This window comes from Berkeleyomyces rouxiae (genome assembly GCF_048999995.1).
Source record: "Berkeleyomyces rouxiae strain 22BRR77 chromosome Unknown BrBRR77_ptg000001l, whole genome shotgun sequence".
NCBI classification, from domain to species: Eukaryota; Fungi; Ascomycota; class Sordariomycetes; order Microascales; family Ceratocystidaceae; genus Berkeleyomyces; species Berkeleyomyces rouxiae.
The window spans coordinates 2,146,768-2,157,388 of record NW_027396491.1 but is presented as its reverse complement, the minus strand read 5'-3'; the positions used below and the strand labels follow the sequence as shown (position 1 = coordinate 2,157,388).

At 54.4% G+C, this 10,621-nt stretch overlaps 2 protein-coding genes across 2 annotated transcripts; one reads left to right on the top strand and one right to left on the bottom strand.

The window, feature by feature from the left end:
* Positions 1 to 49: 49 nt before the first annotated feature.
* On the bottom strand, positions 50 to 1,118 carry BROUX77_000626 (uncharacterized protein; the record flags this gene model as incomplete). The annotated part of the gene is made up of 3 exons (XM_073751220.1): positions 50 to 743; positions 821 to 902; positions 965 to 1,118. 3 exons carry the CDS (start codon positions 1,116 to 1,118, stop codon positions 50 to 52), a joined length of 930 nt encoding a protein of 309 aa, XP_073608863.1.
* A 1,612-nt stretch (positions 1,119 to 2,730) lies between these two features.
* Positions 2,731 to 7,275, top strand: BROUX77_000625 (uncharacterized protein; the record flags this gene model as incomplete). The annotated part of the gene is made up of 2 exons (XM_073751209.1): positions 2,731 to 3,530; positions 3,591 to 7,275. 2 exons carry the CDS (start codon positions 2,731 to 2,733, stop codon positions 7,273 to 7,275), a joined length of 4,485 nt encoding a protein of 1,494 aa, XP_073608862.1.
* Between the last annotated feature and the right edge of the window lie 3,346 nt (positions 7,276 to 10,621).

Sequence of the window (10,621 nt, the reverse complement as noted above, 5' to 3'; positions counted from 1 at the left end):
AAAAATCTAGGCTCTACACTAGTGCGCTATGATCGTATAAACGACATATTTAGAAGCAGAAAATCTGGTCCTCCAGCTTGCTGACAGGGCGGGCCTTCTCCCAGCCAAGAGCGTGAGCAGCCTTCTTGCATCCCGAAGTCATGGGAGGAGGACCGCAGAGCAGAAGCTTGCAGTCCTTGGCAGGCTTCGGCAGCAGTTTCTCCATCATCTCGGGAGTGACGTAGCCAACGCCGCCAGTCCAGCCCTCGGGCGGGCGGTCGAGGACATAGTGCACGCGGATCTTGTTGTCGGAGGCGACCAGCTCGTCGAGGTCCTCCTTGAGCAGGATATCCTGGGGTGTGACGTTGGCGAAGATCAGGTCGACCTCGGTGATGTCGCCGGCCTGGCGGCCACGCGAGATGGCCTTGATGATCTGCAGCATCGGGGTGATGCCCGTGCCGCCGGCAATCATGGCAAAGTGGCGGACCATGTTGGGCGTGTAGACGAAGGCGCCCTTGGGGCCACGCACGCGGATGGTCTGGCCCACGGCCAGTGTCGCCATGTGCTTGCTGATATTTCCGGTAGGGTACGACTTGATGAGCAGGTCAACATAGCCGGGGAGCTCGTCGCCCGAGATCGGGGTGTAGGAGCGGACAATGTCCTTGCTGCTGCCGTCGGCCTGGGGTAGGTTGGCGCCAATGGAGATGTGCTGGCCGATAGGCAGGCCGAGAATGGAGGTGGGCTCGGGAAGGGCGAATCGGTAGCTGGAGACAAAGCTGGTTAGAGGGGTTCATGGGCAGTGGAGTAGCAGAACAGCCCCAGCTGGGGGAGGGTAACGTACATGGCCACATTGTGCGAGATGATGGTCTTTTCCTTCAGCTCGAACTCCTGGAACTCGTCAGGCTTGAGGACCTTCTTGGGCTCTGTAACGAGATGACGTTAGTATTAAAATCTGCTGAGGAATCGAGAATCGGAGTCAACTCACGCATGCTGTTGAACTTGTAGGTGCCCAGAGCCACAGCCAGAGCTACAGCGTAGGGGATCCATTCCTTCTTGACAATGTAGACACCAAAGACAATCAGGCCCATGGGGATGTAGACCCCGTCGAAATACTTGCGCGACGTCAGAGACTCGGGCATGTTGGGCAGTTTTGTTCTTCGTTTCGACCCGGTGGAGATGCGAGGAGAAAGATCAGATAAGAAAAAAGAAAGAAAAAAAAAGAAAAATGGGGGAGGGGAGACAAAAGGCCAACATGGAGGACACACCGCCCGCGAGTTACAATTCGGGAAAGGGGCAGAAAAGCTACAGGACCGTTTTTTTTGTAGCCAGCAAAGCATGTGTAACAGTAACAAGGCACCGACGATGATTGACTACATGTGTACGAATTCTAATTCTCCTGTACCTGTGCATATAACTAGTGACATTCACTTCCAAAGCATATCGCCTTGGATGGGCTACCAAAAGTTTCCAATGGCCTCATATTCAGTCAGAGATACCCCAGGGTCGAATCAACAGTAGCCAGATTTCGTTGAGTTCTGCCAGGTGGGCGGTGAAGCAAGACGATGGGCTCATTCTTAGAGTTGGTTAGCTGGCAGAAAACAAGTCATCATCCAATGCAGATTTCTCTCTTTGCCGCTGTTGGATTCATATGTGGTCAGTTGTGTAAATATGCAAAGCTCAGGGTCTTTACATGGAACGATGTCGGCAGTCCGATCACGGCAGCTGAGTAGTACAAGGACGTGTGGCAAAGTAACCCATGTAACCCTAAGTATCTTTCGCTTGAGTCTCCCTAATGCCTGTTTATACCTACCTGCACGTTTAGAACGGAACGTGGCCACATGCAGTTTCCAGCGATTCCGCTTGCACTAAGGGATAGGCCCCACTGGCATTTGCTTTAAGCTTCAGGCTTCAGGACAATAGTACTGAGAGGTAAACTGCTGGAAATCTGCAGCAAAACACCGTGTGCGCAGCATTGTGTTTGTGTTTGTGTTTTTTTTTTCTTTTTTACCAAAGCAAAAGCTCCTGTGGGCGCGTGACTGACTGCATGATTGCGTGTCGTATTTTATTTCATTTCATTTGGACTTTTTTGTTTTTGTGAGTGGCGGTTTGCCCACGTCCACGTCCACGTTGCCTCTTCCAGTGAAGCCGGCCTCATTGCTCCAGGGCTCTCTAGCTGTCTTTGGCAGGCTTTAGTGGGCCTTGGTAGGCTTCAGTGAGCTGTAGTCCGCCGGATCTGCCCTGGCGCTCCAGTGGGCTCAATCCATCTTATGGCCCTTGCCCTCCCCCGGCTTTTGATGGTTTAATGAGCTCTTTGGCTGAGCTTTTGCTTTCTGCATCCTGCTGCACAGCTTCGCCTTCCACCCCGAAACCCAAACCTCCACGCCTTTTGTTTCCTGGTTTCTTCGCCTGGAGCCTTGTGCATGTATCAGCCCCTATCACCACTTTCTCTGCTATAGTTAAAACACCCCAAATCCTGTTTTGCTCTTTTCATTGCCATTCGCTTTAATTATCGCCCTTTGTCTTTTGTCCCCGTCAAATTGATTGCGGCGCGCACCACGCAGCGAGCTTCATTCTCGCCCGCCGTAATTCCCGCTTCCAAGCCCGGTCATCATCATCACCACCACCATCGCCCCGGAGCCGAATCCAATCCCGAGTGCTAGCCAGCCATCTGTTCTGGCTTATTCCGAGCCGCTCGTTCGACCTCTTCGCTGATCCGGCTCTCGGCATCGCGCATCCGATCCGGCCCCTCCAATGTTCCCTAACCCGACGGGCTTCGGCCAGCAGCAGCAGCCGCAATATGGTGCTGCCTATGGCCAGCAACAGCAGCCCATGATGGGCCAGCAGCCGCAGCAGCAACCTTTTGCTCCACAGCCCACCGGCTTCGGCCAGCCGCAGCCGTTGCAAAACCAATACACCGGCTTTCCCATGGCCGGCCAGCAACAGCAACAGCAGCCGCAGCCCATGATGAGCCAGGCCACTGGTCTTCAGCCTCAGCCCACTGCGTTCCAGCCTCAGCGGACTGGCTTCCAGCCACAGACCACCGGCTTCCAACCTCAGCAGCAGCAGCAGTTCCAGCAGTCGGCCATGCCCCCCATGCCCTCGATACCGGCGCAGTTCCAACAGCAATTCCAGCAGCAGCCACAACAATCGCAGTTCCAGCCGCAGCAGCAGCAACAGCATCAGCAACCGATGCCGAGTCTACAGCTGCCCCAGGCCACCGGCTTTCCTTCCGTCACACCGCCGCAGCAGACTTCCTCGGCCCCTTCGCTGATCCCGCCGCCGCCCGCCCCGCCGCAGAAGCCGCAGGCCACTGGCTTTGCTCAGATGGCCGCGTCGTTCCAGACCTCCAAGCCACAGGCTCCAGCAACACCCTCCAAGCCAAACCCGATCCCCAACATTCGCCTGTCCTTCATCACTGCATCTGACCAAGCCCGCTTTGAAAACCTCTTCACCAAGTCGGTTGGCGACGGCAATACCACCATGACTGGAGACAAGGCCCGCGATCTGCTTCTCCGGTCGCGTCTGGATGGTGACGCTCTGTCTCAAATCTGGTACGACTTCTCTTTATGCGTCTCTTTTCAAACTTGAATGTACTAACTCCTTTCTCGCAGGACGCTCGCCGATACTACTCGCTCTGGCCAGCTCCACTTCCCCGAGTTCGCCCTCGCTATGTACCTATGCAATCTCAAGCTTACTGGGAAAGTCTTGCCTTCCATGCTTCCTGATACTATTAAGAATGAAGTTTCAAGCATGGTGGATATCATCAACTTCAGCATTGCCGAACAAGCAAATGCATCTGGCCGCGCGACACCTCTTACTGCGCCCCAGCCTCAGCCTTCAAACTCGCAGCTACTGCAAGCCCAGATGACCGGATTCCCTGGAACCCAGCAGGTCCCCCAGATCCAGCAATCACAACCCACTGGCTTCCAGCCTCAACCTACCGGTTTCCAGCCTCAACAAACCGGCATTCAGCCCCAGGCTACTGGCTTCAACACTCAGGGCGCCGGCTACAATGGCCCGCGTCCCCCCATGCCTCCTATGCCCACAGGCTTCTCATCGGGTCTTGCCCCCATGGCTGCCCCTCTAAATGCTCAGCCTACCGGCCGTCCTGGCCAATGGGGTCTTGTGAACACGCCTGCTACTGGTCTGCCCAACATCGATGCTCTTGCTGCCCGCATGATGCCTCAAAATGACCGTGCGGGTGGATCTTTCACTACCTCTGGCCTCCAGGGTAATGCTGTGATTCCTTGGGCCATCACAAAGGACGAGAAGATTCGGTACGACAGCCTGTTCAGCACTTGGGATGGCCTCAACAAAGGGTTCATCGCTGGCAGCCAGGCTCGCGAGATCTTTGAGCAGAGTGGCCTGGAAAAGCCCGATCTTGAACGCATTTGGACTCTTGCTGATAGCGCCAACAAGGGCCGCCTGGACATGGATGAGTTTGCCATTGCTATGCATCTAATCTACCGCAAGCTCAACGGCTATCCCGTTCCCAACACCCTGCCCCCAGAGCTGGTACCACCCTCTACTCGTAATCTTACCAAGTCTATTGGTGCTATGAAGAACATGCTTCACGAAGAATCTGAGCTTCGTAAGAACTCTGGAGCCGCCCTTCTTCCCCAAAAGACTGGCGTCAGCTACGCCAAAAATCACTCGTTCAAAAGCGGTGGTGGTGCCAGCATTGGCGGGCGCAAGGATGCTACTGTTTTCAAAAACAACGACGATGATGTTGGCTACCGATCAAGTGCCCGCCGGAGAGCCAACAACCGTTCGCCTCAGCCTGATAGCCTGGCCAACAATGACGAAGATCTCACCATTGACCAACTGCGCAAGAAGGTTCGCGAGAAGCAGGTTTTGCTTGATGCCATGGACTTCAAGGATGAGAAAAACGCAGAAGAGGACGATATTTTGGACCGCCGTGACCGCCGTGACGCTGATGATCTATACCGTCGTATTCGTCGGGTTCAGGAAGATATTGACGCCCATCCTGATGCCTCACTGTCAACCGGTGATTCAGATGCAGAGAGACGCTCATTGAAACGCCAACTTCAAAATCTCACTGACAAGATCCCCGAGCTGGCTTCGGCCGTGCGTCGCACTGAAAAGGAGATTGCCGAAACTCGTCTGGAGTTGTTCCGTCTGAGTGATGCTAAGCAGTATCCTGGCAGTGCTACGAGCATCATAGGCACTGGCCCTGGTGGTTCTATCACTGAGTCTGATCGCCTCAAGGCCCGTGCCAAGGCTATGATGCAGCAACGCACTGCTGCACTGACTGGCCGCAAGATCGAGGGCGCTTCTGAAGACTTGGATGCCCCCAAGAGACTGGAGGAGGAAAGCATGAAGGTTCGTTACGAGCGGGAGAACAACGAGCGCATGGTTCAGGATGTTGAGGACAGTGTCCGTGAGTTCTCTCGTAGCATTGAAGAGAATCTCAAGAGCGAAATGAAGGATAGCTCCAGCGAACATGAGCGTCGCCGCTGGGAGGATGCTCTCGGTGTTGAAGATGAAATCCGTGAGTTCATCTTCGATCTCCAGCGTGATAGTCGTGCTGCTCGTCTCAGAGCCCAAGACAAGCGTAGCCTGCGTGCCGAGCCTCCTACACGCACCGACTCCCCCGCGTCTAGACTTTCCACCTCAAGCCCTGCTGCTCCTACCAAGACTTCTTCTCCTGCACCAAGTGCCGGTGGGTCATACTCTTCGTATGAGACTCCCGAGCAACGTGCCGCCTTCATCAAGCAACAGGCCGAGCAGCGCATGGCCGAACGTCTAGCTGCCCTGGGCATTAAGGCGCCTAGCAAGCCGGGCGAGTCTGCTGCTCAGAGAATGGAGCGGGAACGTAGTGAGCGTGAAGCCAAGCTCCGCCAAGCTGAAGAGGAGGATTCTCGCCGTGAATCTCAACGCCAAGCTCGTCTTGCCGAGGAACAAGGTGTCCCCACTCCTGCTGAGCCGCAAGAGCCCAAGCAGGAACCCAAGAAAGCCCCTCCTCCTCCCGCAGCCCGTAAAGCACCCGTCGCCAAGCCTGAGCCCACTCCAGCTGCAGCTCCCGTCGATGACTTTGATACCGAGCGTGAAGCTGCCGAGTCCCGTCTAAAGGCCCTGGAGGAGCAGGTTCGGCAGAATAAGCTTCGGAAAGAGGAAGAAAAGAAGAAGAAGAAGGCTGCTGCGGCCGAGGCCAAAGACCGTGAAGCCAAGGCTGCTACACGCAGAGCTGAGATTGAGGCTGTTCACAAGCGTGAGGAAGAGCTCCAGCGCCAGCTGGCTGCCATGGATGATGACGATAGCGATTCATCTGATGACGATGACGGTCCTGAAGAAGTTGGTTCTCGGGAGGCTCCAGTGACCACAATCAACAGTGCCGTTGAGGATATTCCTTTCCCTGCTGCAGTCTCCCCTGCCGTTTCTTCTTCGCCGGCTCCCCCCGCTCCGGCTGCCCCTCCTTCTCCAGCCCCGGCTGCTGCTGATACTGAAAGCAAAAACCCCTTCTTCCGCATGATGTCGCAGTCAACTTCGGCTGCCGCCGATGCTCCTGCTCCTCCTGCTCCTGTTGCTGCTTCTGCTGCGGCTCCCGCCTCTACCACTGATACCTCTACTAACCCCTTCTTCCGCCCGCCGCCTGTGGCCTCGACACCGGCTCCGCCTGCACCTGCTGCTCCAGCTGTGCCTACGCTGTCCATCTCTCGTGACAAGCACGATGATTCGGATGACGACGGCTGGGGCTCTGACAATGACAACTCTGACGATGAGTCTGACGACGGCCGACCCGGCGGTAACAGCGCTGCGCAGTTGGCTTCGCTGCTGTTCAGCACCATGGCGCCTCCCCGCCCCCTCTCTGCTACTGAAGAAAAGCCGAGCTCGCCTTCTCCTATCGAGTCAACTCCCTTCCCTCCCCCAATGTCATCTTCTGCGCCTCCTGTGCCGATAGCTGCTCCTCCTCCGGCTGAGGACCTTGAAACTCCTGCTAGTGATGCTCCTCCTGCCCCCCCTCCTCCTCCTCCCATGCCTGCCGGCGAGCCTTCTGCTCCGCCTCCTCCTCCCCCGCCGCCCCCGGCTCCTGGTGCTGCCCCTCCTCCTCCAGGCGGTGGTCCTCCTCCTCCACCTCCGCCCCCTCCTCCCGGCGCCGGTGCGCCTCCTCCCCCCCCTCCTGCTGGTTCCGCTCCTTCTATCGGCGCCGGTGCCGCTGCTGCTGGTGGAGGAAGACCTGCGGGTTTCCTGGGCGAGATTCAGCTTGGCAGGGCTCTTAAGAAAACCAAAACGCAAGACAAAAGTTCCGCTGTTGGTGCCGGACGTGTCCTGTAACAAAGGAGTCGTAAGAGGTACGTTAGAACTTGGTGTTCTGTGAGCGTTGAACGTAACGAGAGAGAGAGTTGGTTTTTTTGGCTTGTATACTGTGATTGCTCTAGGAGACGAGTTTTTTTCTTGAATTTGCTTTTAATTACTACCATGTTGCGCGTCTTGCGTGTGCTCTATTTTGTTTTTTCCCAATAAGATGACTTGTGTGTGATGTTTCTAACTAATGATGATGTCCACCAAAGTTTGCCACCCGGTCTAGTCTGTGTAACCAGGGACAGTGTAGACTTCCTAATTCGGAAGCACGTGCTCGAGGGTTTAACCTTTTAGGGTCTCTTCTCACAAACCACCTATACGGTTAAAAACAAAAAGTCGGTCCAATGGAAAATGAAACTCAACAGGAAGCCCCCATCCCCCCTCTCAAGGTCCGTGAAATGCGGTGAGTTTTATCCGGGAGACGTGACACTGCGCCTCTTTTTTTTTTTCTTTTCTTTTTTACCTGGTTGGCGCTTCCATTGGGCGGAAGGCGGCGGCGAGTTGCTCACGACCCATGCCTGTTCATGTTCAGCCCCAAGAAGTGTTTTGGGGGGGGGGGGGAGACAAGGGGAAGGATACGCATATCTTGGGAAAGAAACCCGTCAGACCTAGGGTCCATGGAACCATGTTATGTTATCCAAGATCTCTCTGGGGCGCAAGTGAGTGCAAATGCTTGTGTATATTGGCCCCTTGTCCCGCGCGTCGAGTCTTTCCTCCCCATGAGAGCCGAGATCATGATGGCTGGACTTTGGTCGACTAGCCTAACCCTACGGCTGAGGACTTTGCATGAGATGAAAATTAAAAAAGGCCGCCTGCATGTGCGTACATAGCATCTCAAACAGCTCCTTCTCGGTTCACCAAGTGTATATAGCTACAGTTAGTTACAAAGCCAAGTCAAGACATGTGTGGAATGGCACCAGACCAGACCAGAGCGCAAGACAGCTGCAGGTTTTCTGCATAAAGGTTCTCCTTTTCCTTTTCCTTTTTTTTGTGGCTTTATCCTTCCTTTTGGGCTCTCCTCGGCTCGGGCTGGGTTCTTTGAACAATGGAGGCTTTATGTATTCCTTGCCAGCCTCATGGAAGGGGCCAAAGCCCAAGCGAGTGAGCAAGGCGCCTTTTGGTTTCTTGCAGGTCAAAGAATGCTACCTGAGCAAAAGGGATGGATGGATGATGATGGACGGACTGGGCAGAGAGGCAAAGCCACAGAGAGCGAGAGAAAGAGATGGAAAGCCAAGCGGATATTGCTCTCCCATTATGAGCCCTCGGTATGAGCCAAGCTGCTGGTGCGCAGGTGCACCCGCCACTTGGAAAACGTGGCCCGGCTTTATGGACATGGCAGCAACAATGCGAAACGCTCTATAGACCGGGGGGGATAAAAAGGTTGGCGATGTGCTTGTTGACCGCCTCGTGTTGGTGTGAAAGTGGGTGTCTACCTGGAGAGCTTTTGCTTTTTTTTTTCTTTTTTTTTCCCTTTTTTGACTCATTGTTACAAGGACACAGACACTATATGGTGGTGTTTAGACGGGGTAGCACATCTCGGTGACTGTATGTATGGCCGGAAGTCCTTGGGGGGGGGGGGGGAGGCTCAAGACAGGAGAACCCGGCCGTCAAGCATTAACTTGGGTCAAATTAGAGTCGCAATAGCAGCTGGATGGGCAATACTAGGAGTATCAGTATCAGCTGCAATAAGCAATAGTTACATAACTACAACCTGGAGTAGAGTTAGTGATACATTTGCTAATAAGACTAGCTAGCTAGTTGTACTTGCGTGGACTGCTGTTACGGGAGCCGGCTGATTGCGTCGTAGAAGACGAAGCAGTACTTCCCTGTGGTTATTTGCTCGTGAATGCAAAGTGCCATAAATAGCACAAACGGGGCCGGGCAGCAAGAGGAAAACGAGGCTGGCTGGCGCTGGTGATGTGGCAGCCGGACTCCAGCCAGCGTGCAGCGGCAAAGACGAGGATGTCGAGTGCTGGGTCAAGCCCTGATCCTGGGCGGTGGTTCTGGTGTGCTGGGTCTGATGGGGATGTGGGATGGAGAGAGAAAAAAAACTTTAGGCTACGGGGCCCCTGGCTCAAGGTCTGTGCTGTGCAGAAGAAAAAGAAAAGAAGGATAAAGGAAGCCTGAGAAGGGCGAACGGACGTTTTCCTGTTCAGCGGGGCGGGGGAGAGGCCGAGAGAGGGCAGCATCACGATGGTGGAGTGGTGGAGAAGCAGAAAAAAAAAATCAAGTACAGTGGGCTAAAGCGGGACTCGGGCTAACTAACAGTCGGCGCTGGGCTGCAATGGCCGCCTAAAGAAAGCGAAATCGAGGCTATCAGAGTTTTTCTTTTTCTTTTCCAGGCACCATGTCCCACCTATCGAGTACAACTAGTTGTAGTACGACCACGGCGCAGGATCCGATGCTAGGGCGGAGAATCTTCACCCGGAGATATTCAGAAATACAAATAACTATCTACACACATGCATGTAGTTAGTTAGTTAGCTAGTTATAGTCAACTAACTAGCTAGTTATCGATACAAATTGTACATCCACATCATGTACGCACGAACCACTTCAGGCCAACATGAATGAACAAGCAAGAAAATAATGACGCCTGTGCATGAAATACAAAGACGCCCAAACGCCCGCTCAGGCCGGCGGGAGTCTCGCACAGCAAGGAACAAAAAAAAAACAGAAAGACCAAACGGCGTTTCGGGGTGCCTCTGCAATCTTGAGTCTTGTCAAGTTTGCGGCAGGACGGGGATCGTGAGAAAAGAGGGAAAAGAGTCATTGGATTTTTTTATTGGTAGTTATCAGCAAGAAATTTTTGAAGAGTATGCCGGGGATCCTGTGGGGGAAAAAATTCTATCAACCAGTTAGTAACTACTCTGTAGTAATACACAAACATATCACCACCGAGAAAAAAAATTTACATCAGACGTCGTCTCAAGACCCGCTTCATCTCGGCCCTCGCAGTCACATCGTCTTATGTCCCCCTCCCCCCAGTCCAAAAGCACCGCCTCGCCTCGGCCCTCCTCCAACGCGAGACAACGAGACACAAAGAAAGGAATGACACGCCGATCCTTGGCCACGCAACTCGACAAATCGAGCCCTTGACCACCACCAAGGTCCAAGTAAACTCTCCAAACCAGGCCTATAATGGCAAGCCCAAGAATGCCCCTCAGCGGCAGATCACAGGCAAGGGACACCAGGGCGGGAAGAGGGAGTCGGTCTTAGGAGCCCGGCCAGCAAACTGGCTGCCCGCCGGGCCCCAAGACCATACACAACCAACAACCACGCCCTTCCCCAAGGGACGCCCGCCCGCCTGCTGAACTGA